The 20,077-nt window shown below is 29.3% G+C and overlaps 4 protein-coding genes across 5 annotated transcripts in view; 2 read left to right on the top strand and 2 right to left on the bottom strand.

The window, feature by feature from the left end:
• Bm10502 (Uncharacterized protein) overlaps positions 1 to 11,805 on the bottom strand; it is a gene marked incomplete at both ends in the record, with an annotated part of 34,303 nt that extends 22,498 nt beyond the window's left edge. The window contains 12 exons of the mRNA XM_043082205.1: positions 2,657 to 2,737; positions 3,094 to 3,198; positions 3,442 to 3,546; positions 6,593 to 6,790; positions 6,890 to 6,951; positions 7,219 to 7,324; positions 7,663 to 7,731; positions 7,912 to 7,990; positions 8,126 to 8,347; positions 9,668 to 9,744; positions 10,552 to 10,717; positions 11,597 to 11,805. Coding sequence (XP_042938139.1) covers positions 2,657 to 2,737; positions 3,094 to 3,198; positions 3,442 to 3,546; positions 6,593 to 6,790; positions 6,890 to 6,951; positions 7,219 to 7,324; positions 7,663 to 7,731; positions 7,912 to 7,990; positions 8,126 to 8,347; positions 9,668 to 9,744; positions 10,552 to 10,717; positions 11,597 to 11,805 — 1,479 coding nt within the window. The remainder of the gene's footprint in view (positions 1 to 2,656; positions 2,738 to 3,093; positions 3,199 to 3,441; positions 3,547 to 6,592; positions 6,791 to 6,889; positions 6,952 to 7,218; positions 7,325 to 7,662; positions 7,732 to 7,911; positions 7,991 to 8,125; positions 8,348 to 9,667; positions 9,745 to 10,551; positions 10,718 to 11,596) is intronic.
• Positions 111 to 2,193, top strand: Bma-glb-5 (Uncharacterized protein; the record flags this gene model as incomplete). Of its 2 annotated transcripts, XM_043082206.1 has the most annotated exons (6): positions 111 to 191; positions 529 to 699; positions 882 to 974; positions 1,138 to 1,273; positions 1,706 to 1,794; positions 2,128 to 2,193. In XM_043082206.1, the coding sequence occupies 6 exons, from the start codon at positions 111 to 113 to the stop codon at positions 2,191 to 2,193; spliced, it is 636 nt and encodes a 211-aa protein (XP_042938140.1). The 2 variants fall into 2 exon arrangements, with proteins under 2 accessions (XP_042938140.1, XP_001898356.2); XM_001898321.2 differs by lacking the exon at positions 111 to 191 and having other exon boundaries at positions 601 to 699.
• Positions 11,806 to 12,481: 676 nt separating the features above from the next.
• On the top strand, positions 12,482 to 13,833 carry Bm10503 (CGI-115 protein, putative; the record flags this gene model as incomplete). The annotated part of the gene is made up of 5 exons (XM_001898324.2): positions 12,482 to 12,563; positions 12,698 to 12,768; positions 12,935 to 13,071; positions 13,458 to 13,608; positions 13,711 to 13,833. 5 exons carry the CDS (start codon positions 12,482 to 12,484, stop codon positions 13,831 to 13,833), a joined length of 564 nt encoding a protein of 187 aa, XP_001898359.1.
• Positions 13,834 to 15,391: 1,558 nt separating this feature from the next.
• Positions 15,392 to 20,077, bottom strand: Bm5728 (uncharacterized protein; the record flags this gene model as incomplete). The annotated part of the gene is made up of 11 exons (XM_001898325.2): positions 15,392 to 15,481; positions 15,680 to 15,859; positions 16,326 to 16,457; positions 16,772 to 16,966; positions 17,175 to 17,385; positions 17,657 to 17,873; positions 17,967 to 18,194; positions 18,260 to 18,578; positions 18,846 to 19,015; positions 19,541 to 19,616; positions 19,973 to 20,077. The coding sequence occupies 11 exons, from the start codon at positions 20,075 to 20,077 to the stop codon at positions 15,392 to 15,394; spliced, it is 1,923 nt and encodes a 640-aa protein (XP_001898360.2).

Here is a 20,077-nt window from a genome sequence, read left to right as displayed (position 1 = left end):
CGTTATGATTTAGCACATTAGACATTTTTCTGGATAAAGTTTTTTTTTTTTTTTTTTCTTTCATCCTGCAAACTTATGAATTCTTCTCCTGAGTGACCCCATTATAGGTAATGTGTAAATCGATGATGACCGCTTTATGTGAAGTAGCCACAGACGATATGAATGAGAAACAAATGCAGTGTTGGCATGCGGCAAGTCACTATGAAAAATTAATCTCACCCAAGTTTATGTAAAAACAATTTAACAGTGATGATGATAAATTAGCATTCTGTTCCAAAATTTTAACTGTAACCTCGTATAGAACATAAACATATCATTCACTTTTTTATTTACCTTACAGCATTTGAAAATATCAAAAAACTAGACATCACAGCTATCACTGGAATTATAATTCTAGAATTATAAAATTCAATGACTACTAAATGATACAAAGTATTTAGCTGTTCCAGCTGTTTGCCCTTTTTGGTGGAAAAAATTCATATTAAAAAAGAAATTTTAATAGTGCACATGAAATATTATTATTTTTAGTTCTTCGATGAAATTCAAAAAGCTTTCAACGATGGACTTGCAAATCAACGACAAAATTATCTTCAGAAATGCATGTCAAAAAAAGAAATGAAAATTTTAAAAACTATCTGGCGGCAAATCCAAACCAAATATATGAAGGAAGATGGAAATCTAACAAAGTGTAATGCTTTGGTTAGTACTGATCTCTAAGTACAATTAGGCTATTCTACTTACTGGAAAAATAAATCAAAGAAGTCTCCCATATAAAAAGATAATTTAAATATTTCAAAAACTTTCTACGTTTCACCCCTATTTGCTGTGGTAAGAAATGGAACTTTAAGGAAAATCTAGAACTTAATAAAATGTAATTATAGATGTACGAAGCACTCCAATATCACTGTGAAAAGATACCTAAAACAAAGAAGTATATAAGAAAACTAAAAGAAATTGCCCATCAGAGCATTGATGTAAGTTTGACTGATAAAATATAAGAGATTAACTACAGAGCTTTGCAAGTAATATTAATAAATAGGCCTACCAGATTTTACAACTTCATTGTTTTGAAAAATTTTTATAAAACGAATATTTCTTTGCAAACTATTTATTATAACGATTTAATAGTATATGCAGGCAGTGGACAAAATAATAGATGCATATGATAGCACCTGTGGATTAGCAGAGTTGAATGACCGATTCGATTCTTACTGTTACCTGTGCTGTACTTTAGGTGAAAGTCCACGAACCCTTTGGATTGCCTTTAATACAGGTAAGTTCATTTGGTTTTAAAAGTTTTATCTCAAAATTTAAATTTTATTTTGTCTATTGTCAGCTTGAAAGTTTGAAAAAATTAATATATTTTTTTTAGTATAAAAAACGCATAATTATTTCTGAAAAGACATGTCATCATTTCCATATTATCAATCAACTCGACAAGAGCTTCAAACGCTACTTGTTTTGATAAAAAAATTCCTTGTTACATTATTACTTATGGGAATGATGAAAAAATATTAACCTATAACAACTAGTCCTATTCTTCACTATTGAAAAGATGTTGAAGATAATTTCGACTAACAAATTATCTTGAAAATTCGATTTTGCAGAATTTTCAATTCGAAAAAAATTTTAAGTATAACCTCGAAAATTTTGAAAATTTCATAAGCTTTATGATCAGCCAAATTCTATCTCGACTGTATTTTAGGTTTTGCAAATATCATTACTACCAAAGTAGATGAAGATAGAATTTGGGTAAAACAAATCTGGTGCAAGATTGCCCGCATCTTAGAACAGGTATAGTTTGAATGTAATCGAATAAAAGAGACAATTTTTTCTTGCTTGTTAAATGATTAATTTCAGTTTTTTTTTTTTAAATTTTTTTTTAAGATCTTTTTTTAGATTTAAAGAAAAAAATTTTTTTTTCCAGTTAGATCTTTACTTCGCAATACAAACATTCCGGTTGAATTGAAGATAAATTTGAACGAAATGATTAGTTTCAAAAAATTTTGTTTACTTTTGGTCTTAGTCAAAATGGAGGATCCATTAACCAAATTTAAAAAGAAAGCTCATAACAAAAAAGAAAACTAAATAAATAAAAATAATACCATTGATTGCATCAATTTTGAGGTTATCAAAGAGTTTATTGTGTCGAATTTGTGCAATAAACAGAAGTTGGAATGGAATGAAATTTGAAACTTGCACTCAGCAACTTTGTGATGTTTATAAACAATTATTCATTGAATGTTTATAAAGATCGAATGGATAATGGATATTCGTAAATAGTTGGACTAAATGGAAATGGAAATTTTTAAACATGAAGTGTACCCAGCATTATGTTCCTTTTGAGGATTCTAAGTTTTGCAAATACCAGTGGTACTATAGCTTTCACTAAAGGTTATGTCAGGTAAATTATACTAAGAGCAGTACTCTTCAAAATTCTCGAAAATAATGAAATTAACACACCTTTCTGCTTCACGCTACTATATGGCTACTTAATCTCAAATTATAAGGTGAACTGAGAACGATATCAATATATGACGCTTAAATAATAAAGTAAGCAATAAACGATGTAAAGCATAAAATGATATCATTGTATCAAACATTTCATCACTTCTTACTATATAATTTCTCAGTTTGCATATAGAAATGAACTTACTCTAAGTTCCTTCTCTTGATTTAAAAAATTTGTGCTATTTGCGGTGACCATTGAACCAAGTTTCGCATTTAGCTGTTGATTCTATAACAAAGCATGTTTTTCTTATTCCCAAATTAAAGATGTAAATTTGAAAAAAGTAAGGAATGATAACAATAGTTTATCAACGAAGTAAAGTAATACTATCTCGACATGATCGGTAATGCCTACAATTGCTTAACTTTTTATAAATTTATTGATAAGTGTAAAACTCTAATATTTTTCTTATGAAAAATTAGGAATTTGATTTTTCTTTACAATCGTCTGACATATCAAAAGAGATCATTCGTTTAGTATGTCATTTTTGAGAAATAAAAAAAGAAAACAGAATTCTGATAATTGCTTTTCTAATAACGATATATAAATAACATTTAACGAAATGCAATCAAAAGTAATCTCACGCATCGATGAGCGTTTCCAATTTCTTCTTCAAGTTGCCGAAGTTGTACATCTTTCATTGCCAGTTGTTCACGATGCAACACTAAATTTGCTTCCAGTGATGTGATCTAAAGTGACATAAGTATAAACGATAAAATCTTTCGTAGCAAAAAGACTTTCAACGGTGAATTTCTTTCGAAGTTGAAGTGAAAAAAAGTTAAACATTTTTCTCAACACATTCTTTTACCCGAAAAAAATTTTCGAAGTTAATTTTGGTGCTAAAATAAACTAATTCAGAATTCAGACTTATCACATTTATGAATTATTTCAGATATAGGATTAATTTCATTGAAAAACCAAGAAAATCTTACCTGATGCTGATGATTCTCACAGCTTCCATCAATTATATTCCCATTTGGATTATTTTTTATCATTATTTCATGCTCAGCACTGTTCCTCAACTTCAGGATATGAATCTGTTGAAAATACTTATATTATAGAATTTGTGAATAAAGATGAAGAATTATAAAGCGAATAAGGCAAGTTAAAATTAAGGGAAGCAACAAAAAGTGGAAAAAATCTCGAAAATTTAAACGTTTTGTAATAATATATTTCTTTAGTTTAGAACTGTGCAATAACAGAAAATAAATTATTGCAAAATGCAATCTTGAGATCTCATTTTATAAAAAGTTTCAAAAACCAAAATATAGATATCAAGCAAAGGAATGAATTACAAGATCAAGAGACTGATGTGAATTATTCTCAAAGTGGAGAGAAAATTGTTCATATTTCTTGGCTCATATAAAATAAGTTTAAAGTATCCGAGAGAATGAAACAGGTGTGATAGAAAATGCATTCCCAGAATTGAAATTCCGGACCTATTTTAAAAGAAAACCTATAGTGTTTACTATCTGAAATTGAATGTGGTAATAAAATTATTTTAAAAAATAAAATATAATAAATCGATATGAGAAGTACAATGAAGGAAGGTATGGTAATCTTTAAAGTATCTCAATATCAGTACAGTTCAACAAGTCACAAAATAATGCGCAAACTAAAGGACGAAAAATTGTGTTAGACAATAACTGCGAATGACGTTCACATCAGATATGTATACCAGTTAACACAGATTTTAAATGGTGTAAAAAGCAACGGTCATACAAACCAGATTTTTAATTAGTTCCTGAAAATTTGAGGATAAATAGTGCTTTTGTGAGAATAACATTTTCATTGGAAATGAATCGACATTGAACCAATAAAATGAATCATTTAAACGATCCCGAAAAAAAACAAAAAAAAAAAAACACTATAGCAAAAAAGCAAAATTCACTTCATCGTTTTTTTTCTAAGTTTAATTTCATCCTCTACCTGACTTAACCAACAATTGTTTTTAAAGATAGGAAGCTGAGTGTAAATTTTATTATTAGAATTGTTTTGTCCTAACCATGTCCTGCAACTAATTTTAGAACAAATCTGAATAAGTATCTAAAAGGTATAATATTTTAGCGTTAATTGATGAGCACGGTAACCTTGTAGTTATATGAGTACCGCAATAACAAGTTAAAAGAATCAGATTGCCTTAATAAATATAACAATGATTGTTAAAACAAGATTAACTGTGTCCCATACTAGCAATATCATTAACCTAACAGCAATTATTCCAATTGTATCCTTTATAAAATATGTGGACCAACATTAAATTTGAAGGAAAAATTTATATGTGAATCTACTACCGTTTGATGACACCACAGATGGCAAACGGTACCTTATATTTGAATTTGTTATGTTCAATAGCGAAATACTGGGATAGTAGGACACTCATTAATGTCGGAAAAGTAGAAAGAGATAGGTATCCGTTAATTAATAATCATTCTTGAAATTATGCAATAGTTTTCAAAAATCGATGAGCACGGTAACCTTGTGGTTATTGCAATTTTAAAAAGGTCTATGAGAGAAATCATTTTTATAGAGTAATTTAAAAGAGATAGTAGGCGTTTGATCAAAAGTATGCGAATATAACCCTTCTGCTTTTCATAAACAATTTGATAAATAAAGAGAGAAGACAATAACTAAACCGGTAAATGCCAATTTTTCACGAGGTGTTGGTAAACAACAGATAATGTGAGAAAGAAAGCAAAAATTGCATTCTTGCGATTTTCTTTCTTTTAATTGATTAATAAAAATTTAGGAACTTTTCCTTACAGTTTTGCAAAAAAAGTGTACAGAGAGGTTAAACATTGACATAATGTCTCAAATAATAATAATAATAATAATCGTGCAAATGATTACATGGATAGAAGAAATTGACAAAAATTAGGATATTTCACTAATTTATTCCCAAAAATGAATAAGATCTTTACTTAAAATGCAATATTTTCATCCATACAGTGTACCGTAAACGGTAAACGGAGACAACTAGCTTTCCTGGATGAATTTATTTGTGTGTTTCAAACTAGGTATCAATCAAAAATGTAGAGGATTTTTATGATGGCTATTTCACGTTGTAAAAAAAAATTTACCGAGAAGCAGTATAGTGATAGTGTGAAAAAGCTTCCCGGAAATGAGATATCTTAGCAACCAAATATAGAAAATTTGTATGCCAATTATTGAAATGCAACATAGATAAAGATATAATGAAACATAGAAATAGTTGTTGCTGTTAGGTAAGTATACAAAATATCATCTAAAGAACGGGTGTAAAACTTAATTGGCTTATAATAGCTTTTGATTTTTTTCATGAATAGAAAATTTGTAACACTCTCAAAAGAACATCAGCAAGCACTGGAATGAGACTATCAGAGTGTTAACAGATGAAAATCTAGACCTTCTACAAATTAAAATGGCGAAACATTTTTGCTGTCATGTATTGCAGAGAGAAATTTTCTCACCTATACTCTGTGCTGGACAAAGGGGAAAAATTTTTTAAACCATCAGAGTGACTGATATAAATTTTATTGAAAAAGAAGACTGTTAAACTGGTATGTGTCCGATGAAAGAATTTGCTGCACCTCTTCTGTGTTAAATCTGATTAGAAGACACCAACAGCAATAGAGCTTCATAAAAGACAATCAAAACTAAATTAGTTGATTAAATTTATCTTTGTTTTGATGCTGTCAATATCAACATTATAGAATAGTCGATGAAAATTGATACATTGGTATTGTTGAGCCAGGTGACATTCCAATAGTCAATATTTATGAGAGATGTTTTATAAAGTAAAATATTTCTTTGTTGTGGATAGGACATTCAATAAAGTGATCCAAAACTATATTCAAGCTTTTCGTTTTTTCAGTCCAACAATTTTAATATAATATAGATATTATATAGAATATTAAATAGATAAATTCACTGCTAAAATTCATAAATAAATTATCCAAAAGGTTTGTACTGCTTATGAAAATCACTGAGCACCGCTTTTTTTCAAAATGTAGGAAATGCATTAAGAAACTAAACAAATCTTGAACAATAAACAAAAAATATATGTATATATTCGTTAATCTAATTAATTTAATAAATTCTAACTTCATTTATTTGATTCTGCAATTCCATAAGAACCGGCGGATGTTTACGGGCATATTCAACTAATCGTTCACAGTATTTTCGTAAAGTTCCGGAATTTGAAAGCGTTGCTTTATCGTATTCAATCTCTTTCAGTAAATTATTCAAGAAGAGAGATTTTTCATCGTTAATATCTACAGATGGAGTAACAGAATTCAGAACCTATAAAAAAGCATTAAAGTATGAGCTGACCACAATGAGTGATTTTTGAAAATTTAATAATGGTCTATAAATAGAGATTTCTGAAAAAAAAGCATTAACCTCTACAGCTTCATCACGAAATCGATCACTGGGTAACAATAATTTCAACTGATCGATGGCATCTATAATAGACTGTCACCAGTGGAATGAAATAATCAACAGTGGTATTTACATAATTAGATATTTACACATAATTAGATAGTAATGCTGCAAGCAAAAAATAAGATGTCATTATAAGTTTCGAAATAAAACTGAAATTTTAATAAAAAATCAACTTTAGTAGATAAATCAATCATTCATTCTTTAATAAAGCTAAAATTTATTTAAAAAATATTATAAAAATAGGAACTTTATAAGGTTGCTATAAGATTTATAAATAGCAACTTTACCAGCCAACTTGCATGCAAATTTAGCATCACTTGTTTTGTCATAAAATTTGAGCTGTATTTGAAGTAATTGTGCAATTCGTTCCGCTTTAGCCAGTTTTTTTGCTAGCTGAAAATTTGTTCACAAAACACGAGATTAACTAGTAAAAAAAAAAAAAAAAAAACGATTGTTATTTTTTATCTTTTACTTTCCAACCTACAATTTCAACTACTAAGTTATCGGATAACATTAGTTTAGTTGATGCTAAAAACAAGTAAAATTAGTTCAAATAAGTACTAATAATCTCGTATTTCCAAACTGTTCGTGTTCCATAAAGTATTCAAAAATCATCTGGATGCAACGACTCACAATTTATTGAGTAAAAGAAAAAAAAAATGACCAAGAAAGATGACAAAGAAACTCTAGTTTAGTTGGCCAATAAAAAAAAATTAGAAATAGAAACTTACAGTTTTATTAATATTACGTAAAGTCTTGATTTCTTGTAACTTATCTGCATCAATATAATTCTCAGTCTCCTAGAAAACATTGACTAGAGATTCTTTATCTTCAATGAGTCATTCCTTTAGTAGTTTCTGATGATCAGTTGCAGTAATTATTGTTATAATGCGCTTTTGAGAGGGAGACTCATGTGATTTTCATGATGACAAATAACTTAAAATATCATTGAATGGCTGAAACTAAGTGAGATAACTTACAACAGATGAAGTTTCGCAAAAGGATACTTCCTTCTTGTTAAATGGCTCGGAGTGGATGTTCTTTTTTTCCGATAACTTCCTATAATGTTTTTTCAATGAACATTGTGAATACATAGTGAGAAAGAAAGAACTTGCCTCTTTCATGGATACAACTAGACTTCAAATTAGTCGAAACTTCTAAATTTGGACAATTAATTGAGAAAAATTTTCGAACCTCAAATTAAAATCTCTGCATTCACTATTTATATGAATTGGATTTTTGTCATCCATTTCTTGTACGACTACCGTTGCAACATCCAAATCTGAGTTCCGTTCAAAACAGTTCCGTTTGATCGCTGTACAATTCGCATCAAAAGATAGACTCCGTGTCACAGTATTCTTTCCGATAGTATTCTTTCCGATATATTCTTTCCGTGTCACAGTACTCTTTCCGATACTTTAGAAAACAACAATAAATGATAATTGTATACTAACTGGTCATATAATTAAAATGTTCCATTACTCCATGAGTATCAATCATCATTTTTAATTATGACATCTTTCTAAATAAATGAAATATTAAAAATAAATTGTTAGAATGTATTCAAGGATATTCAAAACAGTTTTGACTTAAAATCAACTGAGACCAATACCGATCTTCAATGAGAGAGCTGGATTATTAAATTAGCCAACATTATGCTATAATAATTAGTCGGTTTGAGGTTTCGGGAAATGTAATTCCATGATTCAATTCTATTTAACCATTATTATTTGCATTACGATTATTTTAGTTTGTATTCTATTCAGATTTCATGTCAGATAATAGCTTTAAAAAAAGGTAAAATTAAAAAGTGCAAAGTAGCACTGAAATTGTACAGTATATGGAACAAACAGACTGGAAAAAGAATAATGAACAGTTGCACTTAGTACTTCTCTTTCAATTCTTGAATCAATCTTTCCCCACTCCCTGCCTGTTTCTAGAAAGTATTTATTTTTAGGGCAAGTAAATTAATCAATTAAAAAACTATTTACATTAATAAATCATTCAGTCTATGTAATGGAAACGTCTTACTCATTTAATGCCTTATTCGTTCATTCGCATAACTGCTCGTTTTTTTCATTTCTTTATTACACCGATAAGTGATTTTTAATAATAACAAAGACTAAGAACGATAAAAATGGCACTGTGATGGCAAATACCAGTACATTATTACATTATTTTCCCAATTTCAAACAAAAGTAAATCTAGAAATGCTGAACGAAAATAAAAAATGGATGATAACTATCAATTCTTTTTTCTTTTGTGTCAAAAAATCAAAAGATCGGCGAAACAATAAGTTGAATATGGCATATGAACCTCAGAACATCATCTGAGGTTGCAACACCCTTTTTCCAAGCATTTCGTCATTTAATATCCGAGTTTGGACAATTAGTAATATCCAAATATTTGGCTGAATAATTATTACAAAATGGCAAATGAGTAATTTCCACATATTTTAGTGCTTGCTTTACTAAGTCACAAGGAAACCATCTCTCTAATACTAGTTCATGTGTACTACCACTGCCAAAAAAGGAAGAGTTATGACAATGGTACCTTTCGTTCTGCACACTGGAATAGCTGTATTCAATTTCAATGAATATTAATCATCGTTTCATCATTCCAAGAAAATAAACAAAATGTGTTAAGCATTCCATACGCATTCCAAACAAGCATTTATTTCTGTCCATTTCTCTAATGCGCAAATATTATGAAAACAAATTCGAAAACTAAACGAACCTAACGGTTTCGGTACTTTGGGCGATACTATTATTGAAGCAGTGCGATTGTTCAAATGACGCCGTACCGCTTATAGTCTATAAAGTAAATAAATATAGAAACTATAAAGTTCTGTATGGTTCTTACAGTAATTACATCATTTAACTTGTTCAGTAGTAATAAGTATATCATAATGGCTAACAATCATTTCATCCAAACATAACAGTATAATGATACTGATTCGTACCGCAGAAACATCAGGTCAATCCCGAGAAAAAGCCGTAAATCAAATATTAGTAAGAAATGAATTAGTTTTAAAAAATGATTTGTGCTCAAACAACCTCATATATATTTTTTTTTTTGGGAAATGTCTACGGTGCTAACCAAGAAACTTATAGTCTCCAACTTACTAGGAATCAGTTCTAAACTATTACACGAAAACAAATAATTATTTATAGTTTGACTATTCTTAGTTCAAATAAGTCAAAAAGTAGCCTTACAAGTTATTGCGACGATTTGATTTTCATATAGATAGAACCAAAGAGAGACCAAATAAACTTGGTAAAAATAGTTGGAATTCACTAACTAACTCAGATTCACCCAACTATCGGTGTCTGTGAAGCACCTTATGAACAGCCATCACAATATCAAAATTTCTTAACCAATTTCTTATTTTAAGTTATAAATAGTTAAAAAAATGTAAATTCGCAAAAAAAAAATAGGGTAAAAAATGTTACAGGTACCGCAAAAGTGTGAAGGAGAAGAGATCAAACACAATAATTAACGTATTAATAATTCATCAAATGAATAAATACTTTCAACTAAGTTCAAACTGTTTGTTCATTTAATCAAAGTTGACCTCTTGTTTTTTTTTTGTTATTGTATTCTACCGAAAAAGTGCATACCGTTGTGAGGTCTATATCAGACAGAGTACTGGGCTGTGATTTCCTAGATAATTGATAACTTTCGAGAACATGTTCGTGATTTGAATTCTGACTGGTAGCACTTGATTGTTGGGACGATGTACTTGGAAGAGAATCATCTACTGCAGACACATTTCTGTACCTTGATCTGTAATTAACTGAATCATATTTATCAAAAAAAATGCCAAACTAGAAGACTGGAAAGGAAAAAGGGAAATTAGAAAAGTTTTAAAAAACAGGACGTACCTTAAGAAAAGCTTACTCAAGTTCTTTATGAATGACGGCATATTTTATGATGCATTTCAATTCTGAGAACTCTAAAACAGTGGATGCCTTCTGTACTAAAAAAATTCATCAAAACTTTCACCAACAGTTTTTAATGAAGAAAAAAGGGAGTTATATGGGTTACAGAAAAAAAAAATCGACTCTCATACCCTAAAGAAAAGACTTATCTAGAAAAGAAAGTGCGGTAATGCATTCTTATAAATTTATCAGATAAATTCTGCGCTGACTATTTATTATTGGTTAATTATTTTGAAAAAGAAAGAAACAAAGAGTCGAATGTAAATAATAATGGTTGCTTATTAGCCTTTAAAATAATGGCACTTATTTGCTGATGACAATTTACTTACAATATTCACCAAACAAACAAGCCAATTAAATCCCAAAATTCCACAAAAATGTGAGAAAGAAACTTGCAACGATTTCATTTACAGTGAGAAGACTATTTATAAACAAATTTTTCTTCATTCCTCTCTTCAACTTCTCTACCCACTAGACTGTCACTTAAAAAATATGGAAAACATATAAAAATTTTCAGAAATAATGAAATAAAAATTTTTGAGGCTTATCACATCAGTCTAAATGCAAACTTATATCGAATTAAAGCTCTCAAATTACCCTTCTATAAAATATGTTCCCATAATATAATAAGACTCTCTTACTAATATAAGTAATTATCAAATTAACTCTTATTTACTAGATTGATTAAAAAATTGAAGACTTTTTGACTTAGTCAAACTGTTACCTCCCATGTTGAACAGATGCTAAATGTCGCGTATGATCGATATTCACAGGTGATGTATTCCGTTTCTTCAAACTGTTGAAGAGATTAAGAAAATCTGCATATTTTTTAGCATCAATGCCATCCAAACAAGTCATATCTGTTGATCTTTGTTTGACAATATCACCGTTATCATCGCTGCTACTTCTAACATTCTCAATTCGATTATGCATAACAACACCTTGTGCTTTATTCTTTCATTCCAGTAACTGCAATTAACAATTCGATAATTTAATATTTAGGACATTTTGATTCAATTCAGAATTCAAAAAATGTAAAAAGAGGAAAACGATTGAAGCATAACATTCAAATTGCAATCTGTCATCCGGAATTACTTATCCGCCACTACACGATGAATAATAGTACTCTGAAGGACGTTTCATTTTCGATATACAGCAAACCTGCTGGTACGTAATTCAGTTTTAATAGAAGAAAAATTTCACTCCACCTTAAATACACAACATCTTAATTAAGACAAAAAACTCAACAAAGTTATCATCCAGTAAGACTTCGGAAAATACTAATAGACTCGCACTCACAACACACAAACACGTGTTACTCTCCCTTCCTCCTCATACCTTTAACCTTTCCTTTACTGTTGAAATGGCGTGAGATCACAGTTTTCATGACGGACTGACGTGAGCAGAGACCCGCTGCGGCACACTGTTAACTTCCGTGTAAGGTTTCGTGACTGCGTGTCGTTTCTTGGGTAATCAGTTGATTCCGCGTAGTCTCTTTCATAAGTCACTTATCTTTGTTGTTTAATGTATATGCATTTAGGCGATTAAAAGTTCTCAATTGGGATATCGCGGGAGTTTTACGATTACTCCGTGAAGTGGCTAACGTTTAATGGATCAGTTAGAAGTGAAAGAAGTATGCTCCACTTCCGGCGAAAGTTTCTCTTCTTCATGTGAAGATAATGATGATGATGGTTTGATTAATTGTGCATGCTTTTTTTTTAAATTTATTTTATAGTTGCTTCCCAAATTTCAATTCCTGGTTTTTTTTTTTTTCATTTTTTATTAATACTGACATTTTTTTCGGCACCAATTTTCCGTATTTCAGAATCTCCCACAACACAAAAAAAAGTGGGCAACGAGAACACGGTTGTTTTTGACGATGGAAAACAGCAGAAAGTATGTCACTTCATCAGATTTAAGAATTTAAAGCAGTATAAAAAAAATTTTGTAGCAAGAGGATATTTGTAGCAAAGATAATCTTATTGTTCTTTCTTATTCTCTCTTATTTAGTGCGCTTGCAGAAGCTAAGGAATAAACTGTTGATTTTAAATTTAATTTACAGAAAAAGTTGAAACGTACGAAACGTGAATTGCGAGCAGAACATGCAGCGAAGCATAAACGGGATCGAATGGGTATGGTATTGCCAGATCCAGTACAAGATCGGGAACGGGAACGCAATTTCGTTCATCTTGCAACAAAGTTCATTTTTCTTTCAAGTCATTTTTATTAATACGCTTGATTTTTCATTGTTGTTTCTAACTTATTATTGTTTAATACATCCATGTCTACGGCATTTGCATTATTAAGTATTATGTTTATTGATTCAGTTGACAACATTCTCATGTAACTAGTAAAAGCATTCAAGCAAAAAAAAAAAAAAAACTATAAACAATAGATTTTCCTTTATCGTCTTTAAATTTATTGTATTTAGTATCATATGGGTCTGTTTTAATGTCGGAATTTTCCGGATGTATTGCTAGGACATAATCACATTTAAGATTCTGTTATTGATAGTGCAGTAATCTATTCATCATGTTTGTCGTTATTAGAAACAGATGTAACGATTTTGGAAAAATTACTTATAGAGGTATTGTACAACTATTTAATGCTGTGGCCGAACGACAGAAAGAGCTAAACAATGCATCAGCAGCAAATAAAAAAAGCAAGAAACGTCGATTGCATGATACTTCTGCAGAAAGCTTTAACAGGAAATTAATGGAATCAAAGTCAGTTAAGGTATCCAATTTCAAACATTTTTTTGCAGTTGCTGTAATTCCATTGATAAAGGTACATATTTCGCCATGTTTTGTTTGGATTTTTATGCAATATAAAATTTAGGATGAAGCAAATGATACAAAAGAAGATTGGCTATCTGATGATCAGACGGCAATTAAATGTGAGACAGAGGACGACTTAGATACTTCTGGAGTTAAGACAGAACCAGAGAGTGATTCGGAATGAAGTCCTTAATGTTGCGCGTTTGTTTCATCTGGAAAGATGTTAGTAAACTAAATTAAATTTTGTTTCCTTGTATCATGTTTGCTCAAATTTATTTTCTGATAATAGTGAATCTGTGTAAACTATGAGAAAATAAATGAAATTTAGACATATAGAAAACGGTTGCATTTTATCAATGTTTTCTCGATGTTCCCAGATTTTTAAAGTTTTATTGTTATCAGTTCAGTGCAGGTATATAAAAAGTTATGTCTTGTTTCCTTACAGTTATATACTTCAGAATAGAAGGTAATCAATTTTGAATAGCTATTTTTATTAACACCTTATTTCATATTCTATATGTTACAAAAAGCAGAAATTTTAAATTTTTTCTTGATAGTAGTATAGAATTGGTACCAGTGAGGATATCCAATTTTCTCAAACATTTCGTGTTAAATCCATTTTGTCCCATTTTCGGGAAGCAAAAATGTCTATAATCAGTTAGATTGGGTTCAATTCTTTCACAGTTTAGCTATGTGAAGAAATTATGCTTAAATGTCTACAAATTTTTTTGTTCGGAAAGCGTGTTGTTCTACAAGAAACGTCATGCAAATAATGTAAGCAAATTTTATTGAACAAAAAATTGAGGAATTATTCATTTATTAGGAAGTTGTTTAGCTAAATTAAAAAATTGTACAACATGTTTAATGAGGATTATAAAATTGGCAGTATAATACATATTTCAAATGACTTTGAAAAATAACAATGAAATTGGCATTGCAAAAGACAAAAAAGAAAGGGCAGTAAAATATTAAATGCAAATGAATAGATCGTTGATTGATTAAAGGCCACAGTTTTGAATCTTTTCAGTGAAATGTTGTGATGTATAAAGCAGAGAGTGAAATCAGTTGCTGTTTCACTGTTATTCCCTTTTGATGGATGGAAATTTAATTCTCAAGCACAAATTTATTACTTTTCCACTATTTAGTTCTGACGCTATATTTGAGAAGTGATCAATTATTTTTCTTAAATTTGACTTTGTTCCTGATTTTCAGCCGTATGTTCTATCTCACTTTTAGAGAATGTCTCTCATTGGCAGTTATGATAAGCAAATTATAGTAAATGAAGACAGTGATTTAGTACACAACAAAACAGCAAAATTGAATAAAAAATAAAATTGATTTCTCATAGTAAGAAAAAAGTGAAATTGAAGTTTCAAAAGAGGAAGAAGAAAGATTACCTAATAATGTTACAAACATTGCTATTGACGAGTGTTTTTCTAACAATTAGCTTGACATAAGCAAGAACAAAATATGCTTCGAGAAATATATTTCATTCTTGTTTATAACTGTCATATCAAAGAAACAAAAATAGAAATTAAACATAAGGTCCCAGAGTGTGTTTCAGTGCTAACAACAAATGTGATCTAAGATTAATAGAGAAATTGAAAATTATTTGAAATTTTATTGACATATCTGATTTGCTTAATTGTTAATACTCAATATCTTAAGTTTCTCATTGAATTTTTTTCAAATAAAAAAAGCTTAAAACACAATGTCCTTCACATAATGAGCATTAATTTTAGTTATGGAAATAAATAGAATGCATCGAACCAATCTCCATGTACCACATTGAACAGTGATGGATGTTGCTGAATAATCAGTACGAGAGTTGTCTGAAATGACATTTTGTGACATCGACCGAACAAAAGTCTAACATTTGCTTAGATGTTCATTACGATTAAAGATGCAAAAATGCTTACACTGTTAAAATATTAAGCGTACGCAATTAAGCGTACCAAATAACAAATTTAACGTAATTTGACGTATAAATGCACCGTTTTTTATAATAACTTCAAAATAAACAGAGCTACCTGATCATCGTCAACGTATTTCCGGTTAATTAAGTCGACAACCATTTGATGATATAGTTGATGAAAACGACTTAGCGAATAGATATCACCACCAAGGAAACCTCCACTTACTACAGCCCAGTTCTTGCGATACAAATCAGCAAGCGTATATCGTGATATATTGTCATACCACGGTGTCACCTGAACTAAATTATATATTCCATAGAATGTTTGTTAAATATAATGACAATTCGTTATTCCATGATTCTACGAAGAGTTCAAGTGTTATATGAATTTCCCTTGTTCCTAAGAAACTCTCTTCCCCATAATAGTTATTACCTGATGAAATACAGGTACCTCTCTTATTCCTTATCCATTTGACGATAGAGTCTCTGAATTTGAACTATCTTCAGATCTGCGAATATTGATTTACTCACATTATCCATTTTTCAGGTAGATCTCATTAACCTCTTATATTGTATTACTAATAAACGTCCTTATCGCAATAACGAAGAACTCATTAATTGAATGCTTAAAAAATCAGTTCATCTTATACATATTTTTAAAAAATGCCTAGTATTTAATTCAAATAATGATGGTCGGAATGTAAATTTTGCATTTATAAGATTGAAAAAGTGAGAAAATTGACGGATAGATGATTGATTACCTTAATGAGGGAAATTTTTCCACGTATCAACGTAGGATGCCAGTAAAACGATGGCGGAAATATAGATTGATTACCATGCGCATAACCTGCATCCAACCATGCAAAAAATTCACTTTTGAATGGATTATTTATCTAAAATAATTGAGAATGAAATTAGAACTTTGAATAGAATTTCAATAATCTTTTAGTAATCAATTCTTGATGTTTTTGATTTTGTTTTCTTTTTTTCTCCATTTTATTTTATAAAATGTAAATTTGCAAAATATTTTTAGCAATTTAATATTTATTAGAATTTTGCAATATTTAAATAGTAAATTCAATTGTATCCAATTTGATTTACTCATTGTTTTAAACAACTTTCATAGGTATGATGAATAAGAAAATTGATTTTTAGAAGTTTTAAATTTGCTAAAATTTTACTCTGCGATTGGTTTTAAAAAATTTACCGAGGCATTGTACAAGAAATACGATTTGGAATTAACCAATATATCATATTTAGCACTTTTTGCTTCTGGATGTGAACTCATAGAACGATCCCATTGCTGATCCCAACGTTTATCATTTCGTTCATCTGATATTATTTGCATTGCCGTTTTCATATATCGATAGAGTGGAAGTTCAGCCAAAGTAATTGGAATTACCTTCAAATTTTAATTTTCAAATTTATATTTTTGCTAATCGTTTGACATGCCGCGTTCGATAATTTAGTTAAATGATATTAATCAAAAGTTTTGATATGCATAACTAATAGTGAGAGTGTAAATGATAATAAAAGTATCATTTTTTTTTTTTTTAATTCAAATTCATATCTTTTAATAGAATTCATTTGATCAAGAATGTAGCACTTACCTCAGTGATATGCTCCAAATGATATAATTTCCTTTGAGTGTAAACATGTTTTATGCTTTTTTGATCAACAAAAATGATTAAATTAACTTTTAGCTTTAGTAGATTTTGCAAGAAACCATAATAACTTTCCAGTGGACGACGATACTCCCACCAGTCACCTCTTCCGATATCCAGTAGAGCTGTTACTAAAGTAAAATCTGATTCTGTGACCCTAAAATCATCTTCAATACACTTTTAGTTTTGAATTTATCAGTGCATACGTTACCTATTATTTTCATTTAAAGATTATTGTGCATGTGGAAGATATTTAGAAGTTTTGTTTTTATTAAAATTAAAAATTTTTTCAACTGTTAACTTTTGAAGTATGTATGGACTGAAGTATATGTTGTTAAATGTTTTAGAATTGATTTGTCCTTCAGCTCTTCAATATCTATTTAAAAATTAATTCACTACCGATTACTTGTTTAAATCCGAAATCTTACTTTAGTGATGTTTTCGTAGTATATTCTAAAGATTCCACCGATTTTAAATGATTCAATATGTCCTGACTACGAGCTTGTTCCTGGTGCAGTTTTAATGTTGTTTGTAAAACAGTAAATCGAGGATGGGCAATAATTTTGGTGGATGATGAAGGTTGCTGCAATTCCTCGGTTTGCAGTTTTGCTTGTATTTCCGTTGATATTCCCAAAAACTTTTGACCTTAAAAGATGAGAACATTAAGGTGTAACTTGGCAATGCGTAGTTATCTGTATTTAATAACAAAATCCGACATGCAAGCAATGAAAGTTCTACTTTTCTTTGATAAATCAACATGCTTTTCCGTGTTCGGTAATCGTAATTTGACAGGAAGTGAAGATAACGGTTCGAACGTTGATGATAACAGAGATAATGAAAATATCGATGATGGAGTAGATGATAGTGGTGAAAATTGAGATTTTGTCGCTGTTAATTTAGATTGTTGTTGCTTCTGTTGATGCAATCTGTTAGGAGGTGAAATCCTTCTTAGTGGAATGGTACTTCCTGAAGTATTGGAAACAGTTGTTTATTTCTAATACTAGCAGAAGAGATAATGATTATAACTATACCTGCAATAATAGGTGGTATTGTTGTTGTTGTTGTTGTTGATGTTGTTGTTGTTGCTGATGTTGTTGTTGTTGCTGTTGTTGTTGTTGTTGATGTTGTTGTTGTTGATACTGTTGTTGTTGATGTTGTTGTTGTTGCTGTTGTTGTTGCTGTTGTTGATGATTTTGTTGATATTTTTGATGTTGTTATAGCAGTATGAGAAGAACGAAGATCAAAAATACTTGAAATGAATGGCTTCTTTGTAGTTTCATTTGTAAATATGTTTGATGTATCAGATACGAATGAGAAACCAATATTGTTAGCATCAGTTATTGTTCGATTCTGAAATATTTTTAAATATTGGTAGATTATTTATTAGTCTTTCAAAATTTTCAGAAATAATTTATATCGATAAATAATAATTTTGGTAAGTAATCATAAAATTCATTGCTTAAAATATAAACTTGTAAATTGTATAAATTAAATTTAAGATTACAATTTCCAATTCATCAAATGAAACCAACATATCACATCTCTCTCATAGTTTATCTCTCTCTCTTCCTCTTATCAATCAATTCTCTGAAAATATCTCTACCATCTATATCTCACCGTAACGTAGAAGTTAGATGCCGGATCGATAGTCGAATTTGTTAAACTCAAATTTTGTTTGCTAGTTTGTTCCAGTCCTGGTTTCTTAATCCTTATATACTTCCCAAGTTTCTTATTAAATTTGTATCGATGTCGATGTTTCAATGTTGTGGGCGAATCCACAATTGCATCTGATATCATTCCCAATTATAATAATATTTGATATTGCATTGTTTGTAAAAATTTTTGTATCAAATGAAATTTTGACAAGATTTGTAAATTTAAAAATATAAAAGCATTAGGAATGAACAAATCAATTTTTGTAGTTAGTCAAAATTTTTTAGCAAACTTGCACGGTTTGATTCAATTTTTGGATTCTGATTCTCTACCTGAATTCGTAATGGTAATATGAATAGATGGCATAAAGAAATTTGAACTCAAAATAAAAGATCTGAATTTCAGGTTTCATTGTGGTCAACGATAACTGAGGAAAATGAAATGGTAAGAACTGATGAAGTATGATAGATCGTAAAAAGCGGTAGTTCATGTATAGTTTATATAATCAATTATATTATGAGTGATTATATAAGTTTGATAATTTGTATATTTTCCAAGAAACAAAAATCAATTCTTGAAAAAATGAAATATTTGTTTATTTTAAATTAAAAAAAAAAATTAAGAAAATGTTTAATTTCTTTTTTATCTGAAAAACAAACCATAAATTCTTCCTGATCGAATACTATTAACGTACTTTTGAGTTGTCGTTGAAACTGTTACCAATTTGATTTTACTCTGTGAAATCAATATTTATTAACAATAAACAATATGAAATTCTATTCAAGCATTACTTAAATACCATAAGTAAGACTAATTAGTTTGATAAATAATAATTTTTTTCATTATTTTACAAAAAAATAAATGAAGCGTATGCGATTATTCGATTATTCAATCATTTCTGTTGCAATTTGTTATCACAATTAGCATTTTTGATCTTTCATTCTTTCAATTCTTTTAAAATTCTTTCAAAGATAAAAATAGAAAAACAAAGTGGCAGATTATTCGATTAATCACTTTTGCTTTACTTAATTAATTATTCATTTATTAAATTAATATAATCAAATTAACAGTAAATAAATAACAATTCATACTTGATTGAATATGAATGTTTTGATAATATTATAGACGACGAACAGATTTGATAATATAACGATCGTCAGTAATCCGATGATAAGCCAAATAACGTAAAACTTCAT

The sequence above is a fragment of the Brugia malayi genome, assembly GCF_000002995.4.
Source record: "Brugia malayi strain FR3 genome assembly, contig: Bm_v4_Chr4_scaffold_001, whole genome shotgun sequence".
Taxonomy (NCBI): domain Eukaryota; kingdom Metazoa; phylum Nematoda; class Chromadorea; order Rhabditida; family Onchocercidae; genus Brugia; species Brugia malayi.
The sequence above is the reverse complement of the archived record's forward strand: the minus strand, read 5'-3'. Positions and strand labels throughout refer to the sequence as shown.